A 20,578-nucleotide genomic window follows, 5' to 3' on the forward strand; every position below is an offset into this window, starting at 1 on the left:
AAAGAAGAGAGCAGGTAAGAGGTGTCGGGGATGGCGGGGAGGGTAGCAGTTCGTAACAGCTCGGGCTCCACGGGTCTCATGCAGAAGGACTTGGATTTGGTGAGAGAGTGAGGTATATGGTTCTCTGAGGGGAGAGAGTTCCAGAAGAGTGACCTCCAGTCAGAAGCCCTCAGCAGGAGAGAGCATGCCTGGTGCATCCGAGCAACAGGAAAAACTGTCCCTTGGATGGTCCCCACCCACATTGTACTGGACAATTGTGGCTTTCAGACCATTGTTTCTGCCATTATGGGCTCTTGACTGACCATTCCCCACCACGCCCCTCCCCGCGCAGCCCCCCCCCCCCGCCCCCCCGCCCAGGCCTCATCCTGCCCTACCCCACAGGGGACGAGAGTCCTGTGCCCTTGCCAGTCCGCGGGACCCGTCCGATTGTCCTGCAGCAGCGCATCTGGCATCTGTACCGGGTCATCTCTGAGAGCATCAGCGAATGGAAGTGCGTGGCTTTTGCCAAGGTTCTGACACCGCCCTCGGAGCCCCTGCCTGAGTGGAGAGTCTGCCGGCGGGCGCGGGGGAAGGTGGGGAAGGGGCTCCGGCTGACATGAACCTTTGTTGCTCCAGTTCAGCATGACTATGGCCCAGGAGAAGACAGACGGCTGGCTGACGGAGGCAGCCCGGATGAGTACAAGCCTGGGGCTGCACAGCCCAGTCCTGCAGTGCTGCGTGCGCATCCTGGAGGAGTTTCGCAGCTACCTGCCATTACTGACCAAGCTGGGCAGCCTCCAGCTGCAGAGCCTCCAAGCCCTTCTCAGAGGTGTGTTTTGGGTAGAGTCAGGGGGAGGGGAAGGAAAGGACGTGGGGATTAGAACGATGTAACAACTCGGTTCCCTGCTCCTCCTATAGGCAACATCTTTCCTCCCTGGGTTGCTCCCTGCCTTGCTCCCACAGGGACCAACATTTCTGAACCTCTGCACCATCATGTGGGTCCTCTCTGCTGACTTGGGCTAGACTCAGGCTCGAGTCTTAGCTGTGGGCTCTGTGTTGTGCTCTGGACCCTATGTTCTGAGTTCTTGGCTCTGTGTTGTGCTTTCAGATCTGCTCTCTGGGGGCTGGGCTGGGCTGGGCTCAGGGCTGCAGATCTGGGGCTCTGGGATATGGGCCGGGCTCTGCCATGCACTGGGTGTTGCTCCGACTTGTCCCCTCTACCTCCAGCCTTAGGGCTAGACAGTCTCTACAACATGGAACTCCTAACACTGGGCCAGCTGCTCACTTTTCCGCTGCTGGATTTTGCAGATCGAATCAATCAGGTGGGGCCCTCCAGAGAGAAGGAGTTGGTCCAAACCCAGGACCTATTTGCTAAGCTGTAATAGATCCAGTTAAGTTCTAGCAACCGCTCGCGACAGGGGGTCGTAGATACTGGCTTGTGGGTGGGAAGGTGGGAAGTTGAGTTTGCTGTCTTGCCTGGAGGTTGTGGGGGTCTGATGGGTGGTTTCAGACTCTGAGAGTATGCCCCACTCCCAAAGTTGTGGGCACACAGGATTGCAGATGTCCCCCAACACCTGCCCAGTTCCAACATGAACTGATTAAGGTAGCGTCCCCAGCTGAAACCTTGCAAAAGAGTGGGTTTCAAGGCAGCAGTTTTAGGTCAACGCCTGCTGCGGATGGCATGTCTGAAGCCAAATGGTCCTACTCTCAATCTCTGACACTTCCACTCCCTTGAGCCCTGGCCCTTGAGTCCCAGCTTCAGGGGTATCCCCTGAGCCATCACCCAGTGCTGGTCCCTGAGACCCAGCTGTTCCAGATCTGGCAGGGTGAAAATGAACGAGTCCACGCCCAAGAAACCCTACGGCGGCTGCAGCGGGTCTGGGAGTCACGCCAGCTTCGCCTCATCAACTTCATCCTGCATGTGCCCTACGAGCCCCCAGCCTTGGAGCGCTCCAAGAAGCAAGTGATCCGTAGCCCCCAGTGGGAGGTGGTGGCCAAGGACAGCGGCACCTTCATCCTTTCAGGTGAGACCCAGCCCTTGCGGCCCAGTTGATAGGCCGCTGCCAGGGGCCACATTTGTCCACTGTGTCCACCAAGCCCTGTGGGATCTAGCTTCTCCAGCAGGGCCCCATCCTTACTGGACAGGAGGAGACATCAGTCTGTCCTGAGACAGTGTCTTTCATGTAGCTCCTATTAAGTCTTAATCTTGGGAGCTCCCTCCTCCTGCCCAGTGCCTGCCTCTTCAGCAAAGGTCCTTCCCTTTCTGGGTGTACTAAGAAATCCCTCACCGTCATGTCTCTCCATTTTCCAGTGCTCCTTCCTCCAGATTGCATCCTGCTGTCTGATCTTCTGCCCACTCATTTCCTCTTTTGTCGTTCCTACATGAAACCTACCTGCCTTCTCTGAGCCAAATACAGGAGGTGTGGGGGTTCACAGACCGAAGTCCTGTCCCTCAGGAGCTCCCAGTCCAGTGAAAGAGGACAATAGAATAGAGATGAGTGCATGGTGGAGAACCTAACCGAGGGCAGTAGAATCTCAGAAAGAGGACCAGCTTCAAAGGACCAGGGAGAGTCAGAGGAATCTTCTCTTCCCACAGGCAAAGGCCTCATGCTGACCCCTGAAGGAGTAGGAGTTTGCCAAACTTACAGGGAGAGAAGAGCATGCCAGGCAGAGGGAACAACATATGTACAGGCCCCGAGATGGCATAGTTAGGGAATTGCCAGTAGGAGAGAAATTCTCTTATCCAGCCCACTTGAAACCCAACCGGCAAATTCAAAGTTAAATAGGAAGATCATAAAATATGATGTATATATGGCTTAAGATTTTTACTTTAGCTTAAAACATATAAACATACATTGATTTACTAACCTTTTATCCAAAGGATAAGAGCTTTACTTTGATTTGTCGTTGACTGATAGAAGTTCCTCATCGCCTTTCCTGCATTAATGCATTGTCCACCATTTCCGCTTTCAATTTCTGTAAAGTTGGGCAGTGACATGAAGACACTTGTGAAGTTGCTAGAGTCCAGAATTTTTCTAGATTTTTATTATAATTTCCCAAGTTTTAAAAATTGACTGGCCTATACCTAATTTAATATCATGTTTTTATCAACTCACCTTTACTGAAGGCTTTCCATAGTTTCTGTAGAACCAGCAACTCCTTCCCCACCCATATTTCAGTGCTTAACATATTAGATCAAATTCTGTACTTAAGATTATAACTCACATGAACAGGCTTGCAGACACATTCTGACTCTCGGTGAGCATACTTTTCACCTAGTGGAAGAAGACATGTTTGGGTCTTCTAGAGAATAGCTTGAGAACTGTGAGTTTCAGTGTAATTTGGGTAATAGTCATCCCTGCCCTTGCCCCATCTGACTGCCAGCTCAGCTGAGCTGGAACCCACTCTTCCTTAGATTACAGCAGCCTGCAGGATTCTATCCAGGAAAGTCTTCAGGTGTTGTTCAAGATCCTGGCCATCCAAAAGTCAGGAGACTTAAACAAAGTAGCTTTGGAGTGGGTAACCATCATGCATAGCCTGAGTGAGTGCCGGCCTCTAGCTGGGTGAGTGGGCGGGACCTGAGGTGGGACAGCCTGGAGGGATGGGGTAAGAGGTGGGGTTTGGGTGGCGGGGGAGATCAGAAGGACAGAGTGAGGACCCCCTTCAGAGCCACTTCTTGGGCTGAGGTGACCAGGCGAAAGTTTATTCACGGCGGAAGTTTGCTGTCTTCCAAGCAAGATCCCTGGGTCCTGCTGAGTGTTTTGGGGGGGCATCCTGAGAGGTCAGGACCAGCTGGACCCCCTCGCAGAAGCTAAACCCTAGTCTCCATCCAGTGTTCCTCTGGCTGCTCACACAGGTGCCCTGCTGGAGGTGTGGGTGACTTTCCAGCAGCAGTGGATTTTTCTGAATAAAGTTCTGCACGAGATGAAGATCGAGTTTCCTAGTCCTGACCTGGTAGGGAAAAAGAGTGAGGCAGGTGGACAAGGGCTACTGCGCTGTGGGGCTCAGGTGGGGAGGGAGAGCTGCCCTCACTTTTACCCCCTCTCTCACCGCAGAACTCCCGGTTCAAGGCCACGGATGATCAGTATCGGACCCTGATGCAGATCTCTGTAGATGACCCCCTGGTTCTGTCACTTATAGTGCCCAGTGTCAAGCGGAGCCCTCATTTCCAAGGGCAGCAGCTGCAGCAGCTGCTGCAAGCAGGCTCCGTGGAGCTGGAGGGCATCATTATGGCTCTGAAGAACGTGCTCTATAGTGTGTGTGCTCATTTCCCCCGCCTCTTCTTCCTCAGTGATAGTGAGCTGGTGGCCCTGCTGGCTGCCCCACTGGAGTCCTGTGAGGCTCAGCTGTGGGTAAGACGCTGCTTTCCTCATGTGCACGCCGTGAGCTTCACGTCCAGCCCACCTGACGAACACATGGGTGACCGGGAGGCAAGCCCCAACACATCGACTCAGGTGGAGGCCCTGGCAGTGCTGGGGGCAGGTGGGGAGCAGGTGAAGCTGCAGAGGTCCATTCCCCTGCATCCAGATCTCCCCAAGTGGCTGGCCTCCCTGGAGAAGTGCCTGCGTTCGGCACTGGTGCACAAGTTGCAGGGCTGTGTGGCCTCCCGCCTTGCTCTGGGCCCACCGATGGATGAGGCCTTCAAGCAGCTGCCCCAGGAAGACCAGCTGCCCCCACAGCTGTTCGCCCACCACTGGTTCCACCTGGTCCAGGCCTTCCCTTGGCAGTGTGTGCTGGTGGCTGAGGAAGTGCTGTGGCGGGCAGAGGTGGAGGAGGCTCTGCTCGGGGGGAGGGCCTCGGCCATGGTCCCCATGCATGTGTGCAAGCTCGAGACCCTGGTGCACTTTATACGGGCCCAGAGGGCCTCCCAGGGCGAGCAGCCCCTGGCTTCTGTCCGCCAGACCAGCCTGCTCAGTGCCCTGCTGGTCATGGCAGTGACTCACCGGGATATAGCACAGCTCCTGCAGGAGCACCAGGTCAGCGATCTGACAGATTTCCACTGGGCTCGCCAACTCAAATACCACCTGGGTTCACCTCACATCGTTCCCCAAAGCCCCCTGCAGAGTCTCAAGACGATTGCATCGGCTGCGACTTCTCCGTCGCCAGCGGCGTGCTGGGTAGACGTGCTAGGCCGGTCCTTCCTGTACAATTATGAGTACCTGGGTCCCAGACTGGGGTCTCTGCCCAGCCTGTTGCCTGAGCGGCCAGCCCTGGTACTGCTGCTGGCCCTGGAGGAGGTGGCCTGTGGGACTCTGCTGGGCCCCGAGGGAGTAGGCAAGGCAGCCACGGCGAAGAGCCTGGCACGGGCCCTGGGGCGCCAGCTGGTGACGATGCCTTGCCTGCCTCAGATGGAGGCCCAGAGCCTAAGCAACTACCTGCATGGGGCCTTGCAGGGCGGTGCCTGGTTGCTGTTGGAAGCCGCCCAGCGCCTGCCCCCTGGCTTGCTCTCCGCCCTGGGCCGGCGCCTGGCTGACCTGCACCACCTCTATGCCCCGCTGTACCAGGAGGCCTCCCGCAGCATCAGCACCATGGACCCCACGCAACCCCAGCTCCTCGGCAGTGGCTTCTTTGAGAAACACCACGTATACGTGCGCCTTGGCTATGGCTCTCTCCTGACGCTGCGCTCCCTGAGCCCTGCCGTGCCTGCCAACCTGCGCTTGCTGCTGCGGCCTGTGGCCTTGACTCTGCCTGACCTGCAGCGAGTGGCAGAGCTGACCCTGCTGGGTGCAGGGATGCGGGATGCCTCCCGCATGGCTTCCTGCCTATCGAGATTCTTCGCCCTGGAGCTCGAGCTGGTGTCTGCGCCCCTGCCTTGCCGCTTGGCCCTGCTCCAGCACGTACTGGAAGACATGATACAGGATTTAAACACAACCAAGGAGGAGCCCAGGTCCCAGCAGGCCCACAGCCTGGCTGTGACCGAAGAGGCTGCCCTACTGCGTGCCCTGCTACGCTCACCGCTGTTCAGCATCCTCACTGGTATCCGCCTGCACAACCTCCAAGAGCTGCTCTATGGGCTCTTCCCTAATGCCAGGCAGCTGTTGGCACAGCCTGTGGCCCACGCGCCGAGGAAGCCACTGCTGGTGGAGGAACTGCAGCAGATGGGCATTCATCCCAGCCCTGACAGTCTGGGGTCCCTGGAGCAGCTGAGCCAGGCTCTGGGCCGGGCTCTGGGTGTTTTGCTCCTGGGCCCTGCCGGCAGTGGCAAAACCACTTGTTGGCACAGCTTATTTAAGATCCAGAATCGGCTGGCGGCCAGGGAGGACGCCTCAAGCCAGGGCTGCCAGCCGGTGGAGATCACACACCTGTACCCCAATGTCCTCAGCCCCCAGGAGTTCCTGGGATGGCTAGAGGGCCCCTGCTGGCACCACGGCGTCTTCCCTAGGCTGCTGCGTGCAGCCAGTCCGGGTAAGACTGTGGGCCCAAAGGGGCCACCACAGGAATCAGTGGGGACCCAGCACTGGATAATATGTGATGGGGTCGCCAGTGCGGCTTGGCTGGACTCCATCACCTGCCTCCTGAAAGACGCCCCCCAGCTCAGCCTCCCCAACGGTCAGCAGATAGCACGACCCCCAGGTACTTTTCTCCTGATGGAGGTGGGAGATGCAACAGGCGTGTCCCCCACAGTGGTGAGCCAGTGTGCCCTGGTCTGGTGTGGTGGGGAGCAGACGTGGCAGGGGATGCTTAGCGTCCTGATGGCAGCCCTGCCCCACGAGTACCGCCTGCAGCAACACACGGTCACCGAGCTCAACCACCTGGCCAAAGTGCTGGTGCCAGCGACGTTCCAGTTCCTCACCCGCCAGGGCGCCAGCTCTCTGCTGCATGTACATGGGCAGCAGGCCGTTTGCCCAGGTGTGGCTGAAGTCACCAGCCTGGCCCGTATCTTACGCTGTCTGCTGGACCCCTACCTACGCATAGATGAGGGGCAGAAGGCACATGTCTCAGGTGAAGGGAAGGGAAAGGGAAGGGACGGTTTGGAGATGAGGGGCCTTGAGGAGAGCTGGCAGAGAGCTGGTGCCTGGAGCATGGGCTCTTCGGTGGGCTTGGGCCAGGGGACCGGAAGTGGACAGTGACAGCCAATCTCTACTCTCTCCCCACCCCCCACCCCCACTTTTCCTACCCGGGCTCCCATTCTGGCCATGGGGACCTTTGCAGAAGACCTCAGCTTTAGCGAGGTGGCCCAAAGCTTCAAGTCCTCAAAAAGCAGCTCTCTGAACTGGTCCCAGGTTGACAGTGATGATGTACCTAATCAGCGCAAGGAACATTTGCTGGCTATCAGCAGCTTTCTTTTCGCGTTGATCTGGGGCTTTGGAGGCCACCTTCCCTCCAGGTATCTGCAGGGGCGGGGCTGGGGGGTGACGCGGAGGGCTGAGATGGACTGGCGCATGGGAGTTAAAAACCCAGGTGACATCACTGTCGGGGGGCGGGTGGAGTGTGTGTCACAAATGGTACTGTGGTAACTGACCCTTTTGCTCGTACACCCATCTGAACAGGCTCTGGCCCCTCTTTGATTCCTTCTTGAGGGGTTCTATCAGTTGCCTCTCCAACTATCCTGAGCCACCGCCTTCAGCCTTGGTGTTTGATCTACATGTGTGCCCTGATAATGGGACCCTGGTCCCCTTCGCTGGCCATTACCTGGGCAGCTGCATCAGGGGAACTCTGGGCACCTTCCACCCTTCTCCGCAGGTGTGAAGACAGTGGGGCAGCAGCTGGGGTTGGGGCTCAAGGAGATATCCTGGGGGAGTCCATGTTCTCGGCCCAGCTAAGGCCCACCTGCTCCCGTTCTTTGATATGTTCTCACAATCACGAGAACATGTGAAGTGTTCTGCGAGTGCAGCTCTAAGCCGAGACCCCTAGACTTCGCTTTCAGCTAAATTACTCTCCTAAACTGGTGCTGCCCCAGTAAAGCCCTGCTCCTGTCCCACAGACTGAACGGCTCTTGTATGTGGTGGACCTGCTTCTGTCAGAGGGACACCCCGTGCTGCTGGCTGGAGAGGCGGCAACCGGGAAGTCCACCTTTGTGGAGGTGCTTGTGGGGCCCCAGCATCCGTACGTGCGCAGCCCCATCCACCCTGCCTTCACTCCCATCCACCTTCGCCTGCTGCTGAGTCGAGGGGCCCAGGGCCAAGCACAAGCTGCCCCATGGCCTGGGCAGCACCTGGATTCTAAGGGCTCCCTCCTCTTCCTGCTGGAGGATCTGCACCTGGCCGCTTCTGGTAAGGAGCTGGGTGGAGGGAAGGAAGGAGTCGTTGTGATCTCTTAAGGCTGTAAAATCCCTAATAATACTTGCTGACTCCCAATTAGACACCTACAGACCAAATCTCAGCATCCCATTCTTCGTATCTGCTCATATCTGCTCATTGTTCATGTGCTCCCCGAACAATCACACCATCTCTGTGTTTGGCTGCTAAATCTTCATCCCCAGGTCAGGCTTTTCTTCTAAGCACTAGACCTGTTTATCCAACTCCTTACTGTGTATCTCTACCTTGTTGTCCCATTGGCACTTCAGACTCAACTCATCATCTTACCCCTAAAACCTGCTCCTGTCCTCTAAGTAACTAGTACAACCATCCATCCAGTCACCTAAGCTAGAAATCTTGTTGGCATCTCCCCCTTTCTTACCAAAGTCCATTCACTGTGTCTCTCAATTTGGCATTCTAAATATCTCTCAAATCTTTCCACTTATTTCCAGTCCATCTTCCCTGGTTCAGACAGTCATTACCCGGACCATTGGGAATGCTCTTGCAAGGCTCCTTACAGTGAGGCTTTCTTCTCTAGGCTCTTACACTCTGTACTCTAACTGGACTCATCTATGTACAGGCATTCAGTAAGTCAAGCTTCCTCTAGCCTCTGGGATTGCTGTCCTCTCTGCCTTCCCTACTCTATTTATCTGGCTAGGTCCTTGTTCTTTACAAATAATCTTAGTCACTATCTTCTTCAGGAAACCTGAGCCTCCTGGCTAGGTTAGATACTCACCTTGTGTTCTGTACAAAAGTCTGTGACAACCATGGTTTTATGATTATATGTTCACTTGTTGATCCTTCCAGTACACTCTGAGCTTCATGAGAAGAGAGATTTGTCTTACTCATTTTGATAGACTCAACAGGAAGCAAGTGCTCAGTAAGAGTTTGTAGAAGCAAAGATTAGAAAGGAAAGGGGAAATTGTGGTAAAAGTTTGGAATATTGAAGTTTAAAGTTTCTAAAGTGGTGTGCTTCTAGATGGTGACAGGTTTGAATATGGCCATGGGAATGGGCAGAAATGGAGTCAGGGAAGTGAGTGGACTAAAGCATTAGCTGGATTGTCCAGTTAGACACTGAAGTCTTTTATGGGATGTAGAAAACTTGAATCAGGTGGTATACAATTTATTGAGGGCTATGTTCTGCACATTTTATCTAGATCATCTTTAGTGTTTATAAAAGCCCATTAAGGTGGAGATTTGTTTGGGTGCCCGGGTGGCTCAGATGGTTAAGGGTCTGCTTTTGGCTCAGGTCCTGATCTCTAGGTCCTAGGATCGAGCCCCCATGGGGCTCCCTGGTCGGCGGGGAGTCTGCATTTCCCTCTCCCTCTGCCTCTCCCCCTGCTTGTGCTCTTTCTATCTCTCTCTCTCAAACGAATAAATAAAATCTTTAAAAAAGATGAAGATTTGTTATGATCATTTTAAAGATGAAGAAACTGAAAGATTTTATAACTTGCCCAAGACACTCTAGCCAGTAAGTGTCAGAACCAAGATTAAAATTTAAGTCTGTGTAGCACCAAAACCTGTAATTTTCTACAACTCTATTATTTGGGCCTTTCAGTGAATTTGCACAAATAATTTGTTATTGTCAGTGGAAAATAGAAAGAGTAAATTCAGATCTGTGGATAGCAACTGAGAAGAGATTTCAACAGGAAGGTTGAAAACATTGCAAGTAGTGTTGTGGAGTGAAGTATATTACAGCCGGCAGCGTAAAAGATATCCCAGGGTGACAGCCACTAAAACATCTAGTATAAAATAAAAAATTAATAAATGTACAACAAAACAAAAAACTGTGACCCACTGTCTGGAAAAAACAGTCAATAAAAACTGACCTTGAAATGGTCAAGAAGTTGAATCCAGCAAATATTTATAGCAGCTATTACAGCTATTATAAAAGTCCTCAGGTACTTAAAGGAAAATATGACCTGAATGAATGAACACATAGGTAATCTCTGCAAAGAAATGGAAACTACTAAAAATAACTAAACAGAAATTTTAGAAGTGGAAAATACAGTAACTGAAATGAAAAATTCACTGTATGGTTTAATAGCAGATTGGAGCTAGCAAAAGAAAGTCAGTGAATCCTGAAAAACAAAAAAATATTGAATATGAATAGAGCTCCATACACACACACAACTGGAGCTCCAGAAGGAAAGGGGAGAGAATAGGGCAGAAAAAAAAAACCTGTGAGGAAATAATGATCAAAACTTCCCCAAATTTCTTGGAAAATACTGACTTTTCAGATATAGAAAGCTCAGTTATCCCCAAGTAAAATAATAAAAAGAAAACCATCCCTAGGCACATCATAGTCATGACCTGAGCCGAAGACAGAAGCTTAACCCACTGGGCCACCAGGCGCCCCATCCCACAGATTTTGATAACTTTTTTTTCATTATTTTTCAGTTCAAAATATTTTCTAGTTTACCCTGTGGTTTCTTGGATGCATGAGTTATTTAGAAGTGTGGTTTTTATTTTATTTTATTTTATTTTATTTTATTTTATTTTATTTTATTTGTTTTTTAGAGAGTGTGAGAGCGAGGGGTGAGGAGGGGCAGAGGAAGAGGGAGAGAGAGGATCTAAAGCAGGCTCCACACCCAGCACAGAGTCTGATGCAGGGCTCGATCTCATGACCCTGAGATCATGACCTGAACTGAAATCAAGAACCAGACGCTTAGCTGACTATGGCACCCAGGCACCCCTAGGAATGTGTTGTTTAATTTCAAAGAATTTGGGAATTTTCTAGGTATATTATTGTTACTGAGTTTTATTGTTGTAGTCAGAGAAAATATTCTATAAATTTTAATCCTTTGAAATTTGTTGACAGCATATCATCTCTCTCTTTCAAATAAATAAATAAAATCTTTAGGAAAAAAAAATAAAAATGCTAAAAGGGACACCTGGGTGGCTCAGTCAGTTAAACAGCCGACTCGATTTCGGCTCAGGTCATGATTTCAGGGTCTTGTAAGATCAAGGCCTGCGATGGGCTCCACGCTGGGTGGGGAGCCTGCTTAAGATTCTCTCTCTCCCTCTCCCTCTGAACTGCATGCCCACCCCCCTACCCTGGCTCCCTGCCCCTCGTGCTCTCTCTCTCTTAAAAAACAAATGCCTAAAAGATGTTCTTCAGGTAGAAGGGAAATAGTATCATATGGAAACTCAGATCTACAGAAAAGAATGAAGAGCACCAGAAATGGTAAATATGTGGGTGCATATAAATAGCTATCTTTTTCATCTCTTAATTTCCTTAAAACAAAGTCAACAGTTTAAAAATTTTTATTTAAATTCCAGTTAGTTAACTTACAGTGCAATATTGGTTTCAGGAGTAGAATTCAGTGATTCATCACTTACACATAACACCCAGTGCCCATCACAAGTGCCCTCCTCCATACCCATCACCCACCTAGCCCATCCCCCACCCACCTCCCTCCATCAACCCTCAGTTCCTTATCTTGAAGAGTCTCTTATGGTTTGCTTCCCTCTCTCTCCCCCTCCCCATATGTTCATCTGTCATTGGCAATGGTGTGGATGGAGCTAGAATGTATTATGCTAAGCAAAATACATCAGAGAAAAACAATACCATATGATTTTACTCATATGTGAAATTTAAGTAATAACGTTTCTAGATGGAGTTGGTAATGTAGACAGAGGTAGAAAATAAATTGGGACACTAGTAAAAGGATAGGGTAGGGAGCAGGGAGTAAAAATTATACTATTGTAAGGTTCTTACATTCGTGCAATATGAGATAGGAAGTGGGAAAGGTCAGGTATGAAGTGTGAAGTGGCATGATATTACTTAAAAGTATCAAATCATTAGGGAGGCATAATATTACCCTGGAAAAATCACTAAATAGGGGTGCCTGGGTGGTTCAGTCGTTAGGCGTCTGCCTTCGGCTCAGGTCGTGATCCCAGGGTCCTGGGATTGAGCCCTGCATCAGGCTCCCTGCTCTTGGGAAGCCTGCTTCTCCCTCTCCCACTCCCTCTGTTTGTGTTCCCTCTCTTGCTGTGTCTCTGTCTGTCAAATAAATAAATAAAATCTTTAAAAAAAATCACTAATAATAGCAAAGAATATAATTTAAAATATATAATATTTTAAATATACAAATACTTAAGTTTTGTAAAAGGAAGCAGAAAATGAGCAATAGAGAAATTAAAAATAAAAGAGACAATTAGAAGACAAATGATAGTATGATGGACTTTAAACCAACCATATGAATAATGACATTGAATGTAAACTCCTAAGCACTCCAAAAAGTCCTTCAAGACAAAGGGTATTACCAGAGAGAGAGAACTGGATATCTCCTCCTTAAAAGATTTAATTAATAAAAAAGACATCAAAGTTCTAAATGTGAATGCACCTGAAACAGCTTCAAAATATATAAAGAAAAAAATGGATAGAAACGAGAAAGAAATAGCAGGTACAAAAATCATAGTAGGAGATTTAACACTCCTCTCAATAATTGATAGAACAGGAGAGAGGAAAAGGAAATAAGGTATAGATCTACATAACACTATCAACTGTATGTACATTTACAGAACGTCATACCCACCAACTGCAAAATGCATTTTCCTTTCAAGAGTACATGGGGGGCGCCTGGGTGGCTCAGTCGGTTAAGCGACTGCCTTCGGCTCAGGTCATGATCCTGGAGTCCCTGGATCGAGTCCCGCATCGGGCTTCCTGCTCGGCAGGGAGCCTGCTTCTCCCTCTGACCCTCCCCCCTCTCATGTGCTCTCTCTCTCTCTCTCATTCTGTCTCAAATAAATAAATAAAATCTTAAAAAAAAAAAAAAGAGTACATGGAACATTCTCCAAGATAGATGATATACTGGGCTATAAAATAAGTCTCAACAAATTTCAAAGGATTAAAATTTATAGAATATTTTCTCTGACTACAGCAATAAAACTCAGTAACAATAATATACCTAGAAAATTCCCAAATTCTTTAAAATTAAACAACACACTTTTAGGGGTGCCTGGGTACCATAGTCAGCTAAGCATCTGGTTCTTGATTTCAGCTCAGGTCATGATCTCAGGGTCATGAGATCGAGCCCCACGTCAGGCTCTGTGCTGGGCCTGCTTAAAATCCTCTCTCTCCCTCTTCCTCTGCCCCTCCTCACCGCCCCCTCACACTCTCTAAAAAATAAATAAAATAAAATAAAATAAAATAAATAAAATAAAATAAAAACCACACTTCTAAATAACTCATGCATCCAAGAAACCACAGGGTAAACTAGAAAATATTTTGAACTGAAAAATAATGAAAAAAAAAGTTATCAAAATCTGTGGCCTGGTGGCCCAGTGGGTTAAGTTTCTGTCTTCGGCTCAGGTCATGATCCCAGGGTCCTGGGATCGAGTCCCACATCAGGCTCCTTGCTCAGCGGGGAGCCTGCTTCTCCCTCTGCCTGCCACTCCCCTTCTCGTGCTCACTCTCTGTCAAATAAATAAATAAAATCTTAAAAAAAAAAAAATCTGTGGGATGTAGCTTAAGCAGTATATCCCCAGAATGCAAAGGTGACTCAACATTCAAAAATCAGTATAATTCATGACGTTAACAGAATGAGGAAAAGTTTAAGATCATCACAATAGATAAAGAGAAAGCACTTGATAAAATTCAACTCTGTTCATGGTTGCAAACTAGGAATAGAAGGGAACTTTCACAGTTTGATGAAGGGCATCTATTAAAACCTATAGCTAATTATATACTTAATGGTGAAATATTGAACACTTTCAAAGATCAGTCACAAGGCAACAACGTCCACTTTCACTGCTTCTATTCAATATTGCACCAGAGACCCACATCAGTGCAATAAGAAAAAGAAATAAAAGCCTTTAAAATTGGAAAAGACAAAGTAATACTGTCTCTGCTGACATATAATATGATTTTCTACCTAGAGAATCCTAAGGAATCTACAACAACAAAAACAAACCCTACAAAACTGCTAGAATAAATAAGTGAATTTAATTTAGCAGGGTCAGGGCGCCTGGGTGGCTCAGTCGGTTAAGCATCTGCCTTTGGCTCTGGTCATGATCCCGGGGTCCTGGGATCGAGCCCCGTGTAGGGCTTCCCTGTTCAGCGGAGAGTCTGCTATTCTCCCTCTGCCTCTCCCCTCCACTTGTGTGCTCTCTCTCTTTCTCAAATAAATAAAATCTTTAAAAAAAATTTAGCAGCGTCATAGGATACATAGTCAATCTATTGAAATCGTTAGTATTTCTATATCCTAGTAACGAGCAAAAATTTTAAATATAGTTAAAATATCATCTGAAAGCTTAAAATATTTAGGAATAAACTTAGAGATGTACACTGAAAATTACTAAATATTGCTGAGATAAAGGAAACTTAAATTAATGGAGAGATATACCATGTTCATGGGTCAGAGGAGTCAATATCATTAAGGTGCTCATTCTTCCCAAATTGATCTATAGATTCAATGCAATGCCAATCTAAATCTGAGCAGACTTTTTTTTTTTGTAGAAAATGACAGGATTGATAAACTCATTCTGAGACTTATAGAAATGCAAAAGGCCTAGAAGAAACAAAACGACTTTGAAAAAGGGGAACAAAGTAGAAGGGCTTACACTAGTTATTTCAAGGCTTCCTATACAGCTATAGTAATCAAGAGAGTAGGGTACTGGTATAAGGACATGGATACAAACAGACTAATGGAACAGAATAGAGAATCTGATATATGAACATATATGGTCAACTGGTTTTCAACAATTGTGCCAAGATAATTCAAAAGGGGAAAGGATAGTCCTTTCAAGGAATGGAGTTGAAACAACTACATATCTGTGTGGGTGAAAGGGAACCGTACATCCTACCCCATGACATACACAAAAATTAATTATAAATCAATTCAAGACCTAAATGTAAAAGCTAAAACTATAAAACTTTACAAAAAAATGTTAGAGAAAAATCTGTGTGACCTTGGTTAGATGAAATGATTTCTTAAATAGGACACAAAAATTGAATTTTAGGAAAATTAAAAACCTATGCCCTTCAAAAGACACTGTTAAGAAAATGAAAAATGGGCCATACACAGAAATATGATACACATATCTGACAAAGGACCTGCCCAGAATACATAAAAAAGCTCTTACAACTCAATAAGAAAACAAACTCCATTTTTTAAAAAATGGATAAAAGAATAGATACTTCACAAAGGTAAGATTTGTGAGTGGCCAATAGCACATGTTGCAGTATTATTCTGCAGAGTCAAAACATGGAAACAACCTAAATGCCCATCAGTGTGTCACTGGATCTACAATTCTGGTATTTTTATACTGGAATACTACTATTCCAATAAAATGCAACACACTGATGCACACAAAACATGGGTGAATCCCAGAATCATGCTGAGTAAGAGAAGCCAGACGTGGCAAACTACATACTATATGATTCCCTTTATATGAAGCTTTAGAACAGGCAAAGCTATGGGGCTCCTGGGTGGCTCAGCATCCAACTCTTGGTTTCGGCCCGGGTCGTGGTCTCAAGGTCATGGGATTGAGCCCTGCTCAGGCTCTGGGCTCGGCTTGGCGCAGAGTCGGCTTGGGATTCTCCCTCTCCCTCTGCCCCAACCCCTGCTCGTGCTCACTCTCTAAAATAAGTAAAATCTTAAAAAAAAAAAAAAAGAACAGGCAAAGCTAATCGATAGTGATAGAAATCAGATCAGATGGAAGTTCCTGGGACAATGTGGTAGGGGGACTGACTGCAAAGGATCATGAGGTAACTTTCTGAGATGATGAAAATGTTCTAAATATCATTGGGGTAGCAGTTACATAGATGTATACATTCGTCAAAACTCACTGAACTATACATTTAAAATGTATACATTTTATTTTATATAAATCATATCTTAACATTGACTTTACAGAAAAGCACATGTGCTAACTCCCACCTCTGCGTGTGATGGTTGCACTTTCCCCCTCTTGTGGTCAGATCAGGTTTCCATCCATCTCAGCTTCCAAACCTTCCTACCGTTAACGAATAATTGGTCACAGAAGTGGGATTTGCGGGGAGAAGAAAGAAGAAATTACTTATGTGTAGGGAGAGTGTGGGGGAGAGAGATCAATTTACTCAGACATGACCGAGTCCCAACGCACCAGGTGTACAAAATTCCTTTAGAACCCTGTGTGCGCCAGAAGTAAAGCCAGTGATGCAGGGACAGGAAGAAGAGAGTGACACTGTCATGTGCACCCCTGCATGTCCTCACTGTTGGTCTTCATGTCCCACAGACCCAGAGAAGAGCTGCCAGCCAGTGTTGGAGACTCTGCGCCAGGCCATAGATGGCACGGTGTACGCCCACAGCACCTTGGAATTGCAGACGCTGCAGCCTGTGGTCAACTTCCTGGCCACGGCCACAGTACCAGGCTTCTGTGAGCGCCCACTGTGCCCACGCCTCTTTCGACTCTTCACAGTGCTGGCCCTGGGGAGCGTGACCCAGGCCATGCTGCTGAGCAGGCACACACCGAGCATCCAGGCCTGGCTTGAGCGCTTTCCCTCTGTGGAACGGGAGGGGCTTCTAGCAAAAGCCTTGGTCCGGGCCTCGGTGGAGGCCTGGGAGGCCGTGGGCAACTGCTTTCTGCCTTCCCCCCTCCACCCACATTACCGCTTCTCCCTGCACTCTGTGAGCCAACTACTGGGCAGCTTACAGCTGCTGCCCACCAGGATGGGCTCCCGGGGCTTTCTGGACTGTCCCAGCCATCAGGAGCACTTGCGCCGGGTGTCAGGCTTGCGTGGCACCCGCCTGACGATTATGGTGGCCATGCGCAACATGGTGCGTCTCTGGTTGCACGAGGCCCAGAGAACCTTTTGTGACCGGCTGGACAGCCCTAGGGAACGCTCTCACTGCGCCAAGCTGCTCCTAGAAGTAGCTCAGAGTGTGTTCTGCTGTGGGCCAGCACCCCAGAATGGGGCCAAGGGCTCTGAGGAGGAGGAGGAGGAAGAGGAGGAGGAGGAGAGGGTGCCTGAAGTGGAATCCGAAGGGGAGCTGGCCCAGTGGGAAGACTTAAGCAACAGCGACAGTGAGACAGAGGAGGAGGAGGACCCTTATGGCCTGCAGGTCACCACCAGCTCACCCTCCTGTGATTCGGGTCTAGCACCTTCCATAGCACCAGTAAGGAGGGAGACCATAGAAAGCCTAAGTCCGAAGATAAGCCAGCAGGAGGGCACAAAGGCTTCTGGCTACAGACTCCAGTTAAACAGAAGCAAGAATAGGTGGCAGAAAACCTCCCGGAGGGACACGGCCTCACCCCTTCTGCTACCAGTGCTGCTACTCCGCCCCCAGGAAAAGCCCTCAGACCTGGTGTTCAGTCAGGAGCTGATCCTGGGGTCCAGCTCTGAGAGCCCCAGCTTGTACCTGGAACGGCAGTGGGAGAGCCTGGAGGAGCAGCTGTCCACTGCAGCTGCTCAGTTGAAGCTGAACGCCCACCTTGCCCGGTGCCACTCCATGGCCAAGCACGTGGCCCGCCTGGTCCGGGTGCTGGCCAGGCCCCGGCAGCACGGCCTGTTGTTCTCAAGGGCTCTGGGTACTGGGCGCCGTACGGCCATCACTCTGGCAGCTAGCATCTGCCAGGCCCGCCTCTTCCATCTGCCGTCTGGCGCAGAGGACGCCGTCCTCCAGTGCCTACGGGAGGCCAGTTGGCATGCTGGCGTGTTAGGCCAGCCGGTGGCCCTGCTGGTGCCCAAGGGTGTGGATCTTACCACCCTTCATCGTCTGCTGGCCCTGGCAACCTTGGGCAGTTTCCCTGACCAGTATACAGAGGCAGATCTGGACAGCATTGAAGAACATCTCCCCAGGGAGAACCTTAGTGTCAAGCAGAACAGCAAGAAGGAAACGCTGTTGCAGAGGTGAGGTCAGGAACCCCATGGGAGGGGCTGCTCTGCTCTCGCTCTACACTGGCCAAAAGGCCAAAAAGAAATCTAAGAGCTGCTGTGAGGGCTCAGAAGATGAGGGCTAAGGGGTCAGGTTTGGGACTGGGGCCTAGATGGGCAAACAGGGATAAAGGGGAGGATGGTATCTGAGCCCCTGGCCCGCAGGTTCTATCAGCAAGTCTGCAACCACCTGCATATGTTCATCCTGCTTGGAGATGACCAGGCCCACAGACAGCTGCCCTCCACCCTTTTCCTGAGGCTTCTTCAACTGGCCATTGCTAGCATTGACCGCTATGAACCCTGGGACCAAGACTCCCTGATCAGTGTGGTCCGGTACTACCTGGAAAGCACTCAGAATCTATCCATTGATGATGGTGAGCCCTTTCTACCTGTTCTCACTACTCCTCTCAACCAGGTGTTAGTGAGGACTCAGGTCAGTCTCTCTCTCTCTCTCTATATATATATCTCTCTCTCCCTAGAACCTAGTGATCCCCTTCACCTTTTCTGCCTTCCTTCCTGAATCAGAAGAGGGTCCCTTTACTTTCCCATTCTCCTATAAACTCACAAGCTAAATTCATGCCCATTTCAGACTCCTTGAAGTGCCCAGACCTCCAGGCGTCAATTCCCAGGGTGGCCAAAGCCATGGCTCTCATTCACCTTTCGGCTGTCAGCTACTATGGACACCTATGCCCTGAGTTACCACTCGTCACCCCCAAGACTTTCCTAGACTTTCTGGACGCCTTCATGCTGCTGCAGCAACAGATGACCCTGCAGATTAAGAACAAGTTCCAGCGGTGAGTGCTCCCATTTCCCGCACTGTACCTCCTTCTGCTTCCTTGGGCCCACTTTATTGGTACATCGTATCTCCAGGATCCAGAATGCCTTAGAAAATTTGAGAATGCTGATCGAGAAGCACAATGCCTACACCAACTTTGTCTTCAACTTGGAACAGCTGCTGAAAGACTCCCGCAAGGTAAAGGGGGAGAAGATTATGAGGTATGCACAGGAGGGCAAAGCAGGAGCCCCCAGGGGGCTTTGGAGGAACCAACCAGAGTGAACCTTAGCTCTTATCTCCTGAGAGTACCCCTTTCCCCAGGGGATCTCTTTAATCCCTGCTGCCTCCTCCTCTAGAGTTCAGGCTCAAAGTTCCCCATGGCACAGCTGAGACCAGGCTGATTCTTCTAAACACAGGAAACCCCAGTCTGCTTCTGCTGTCCTTAGTGTGTACTTTGACGATGGGAAGTCCAGTATACTGTCCAAGATCTGAATAGATTCCCATCAGGGATGAGGCAGAGATTACATTCTCACGGTTGCCTCTACTCTTACCCCTTCTTCTGGATTCTCTATCCTGGCTCATTGGCACACCTCTTATGGCCATCCTCCTTTCCCACACAGCTTTGTCCCTGTACCCTCTTCCTTCCACAAAAGCACCAACTACACAAGGCTCACATGCACACTGGGGAAATGTGGATGGGTGATGGCAGCAGAGCAATTTACATTTTTAGACCAGAACCAGAAAGAGATTGGAATGGTACACTAGACCTCACTGTCCTGAACTTCTTTAGTCACCCTCCTCTACAGGGTATCTCCCAGTCACCAGCTCTTCTCCTCACCTCTCCCGGTGCCCACTCCACAGTGTTATTCAGTGCTCCACCTTTCCTTTAGAGCTCGTCCAATATAATTCTCATGTAACAAGAGAGAATTTTTCTAGTCCAAATCTAAATCCCATTTTTTTTAAAGATTTTATTTATTTATTTGAGAGAGAGAGAGTGAGAGAGAGAGCACATGAGAGGGGGGAGGGTCAGAGGGAGAAGCGGACTCCCTGCCGAGCAGGGAGCCCGATGTGGGACTCGATCCAGGGACTCCAGGATCATGACCTGAGCCGAAGGCAGTCGCTTAACCAACTGAGCCACCCAGGCGCCCAATCCCATTTTGTTTTTAATAAGAGAAATTCTGAAATAGCTTTTTTTTTTTTTCCTTCCTGCTACACAAGGCTTTGGTGAAGGTTCAGGGATAACTTCCAGAGAAGTAAACTAGTGGTCAACCCACACACAGACAAATGCTTCCCCTCTACTGGGCTCTCAGGCCATAAGCTCCCAATGCCTAGCCTGTCTCTTTTGATGGGTGCCTCAGGGCCATCACCCAGTGCTGCACAACTCTAGTAGGAGTATGTATTCCATTGTATCTACATGCATGGTTGTCATCGTGTTCTCTGTAAACGATGCTCCCTAGAGTTCTCACAGTACTGGTGCCCTCCTACCATCCACCACCAAGGATCACTAGCTTAGATGAAACCTCAAGACTCATTGAGATTAAAAAAAAAAAAAAAAAGTTCACATAGGGACAGGAATGGCCTCCCGCATGTTTTCCAAATTCCAGTTTCTTGTCTTGGGTCCTACCATTTCCCAAGATTATTAATACCAGGAATTATTAATCTGGTTTAAAGGTGCTATTATTCTTTGATCCCTGGGTCAGTTATATCAAAGGACAACATAAGAAG

The 20,578-nt window shown here is 49.3% G+C and overlaps 1 protein-coding gene across 1 annotated transcript in view; it reads left to right on the plus strand.

Moving 5' to 3' along the window:
• The window catches only part of DNHD1 (dynein heavy chain domain 1), a 79,977-nt gene that overhangs the window by 45,111 nt on the left and 14,288 nt on the right, over positions 1–20,578 (plus strand). The window contains exons 13-26 of the mRNA XM_064575855.1: positions 382–509; positions 616–808; positions 1,207–1,301; positions 1,796–2,003; positions 3,395–3,520; positions 3,836–3,933; positions 4,035–6,921; positions 7,132–7,306; positions 7,470–7,662; positions 7,904–8,192; positions 16,440–18,054; positions 18,244–18,452; positions 18,668–18,872; positions 18,949–19,051. Coding sequence (XP_064431925.1) covers positions 382–509; positions 616–808; positions 1,207–1,301; positions 1,796–2,003; positions 3,395–3,520; positions 3,836–3,933; positions 4,035–6,921; positions 7,132–7,306; positions 7,470–7,662; positions 7,904–8,192; positions 16,440–18,054; positions 18,244–18,452; positions 18,668–18,872; positions 18,949–19,051 — 6,524 coding nt within the window. The remainder of the gene's footprint in view (positions 1–381; positions 510–615; positions 809–1,206; positions 1,302–1,795; positions 2,004–3,394; positions 3,521–3,835; positions 3,934–4,034; positions 6,922–7,131; positions 7,307–7,469; positions 7,663–7,903; positions 8,193–16,439; positions 18,055–18,243; positions 18,453–18,667; positions 18,873–18,948; positions 19,052–20,578) is intronic.

The sequence above is a fragment of the Mirounga angustirostris genome, unplaced genomic scaffold (genome assembly GCF_029215605.1).
Source record: "Mirounga angustirostris isolate CCGP_5_RB_7025 unplaced genomic scaffold, mMirAng1.0.hap1 SCAF_13, whole genome shotgun sequence".
Classification (NCBI taxonomy): Eukaryota; Metazoa; Chordata; class Mammalia; order Carnivora; family Phocidae; genus Mirounga; species Mirounga angustirostris.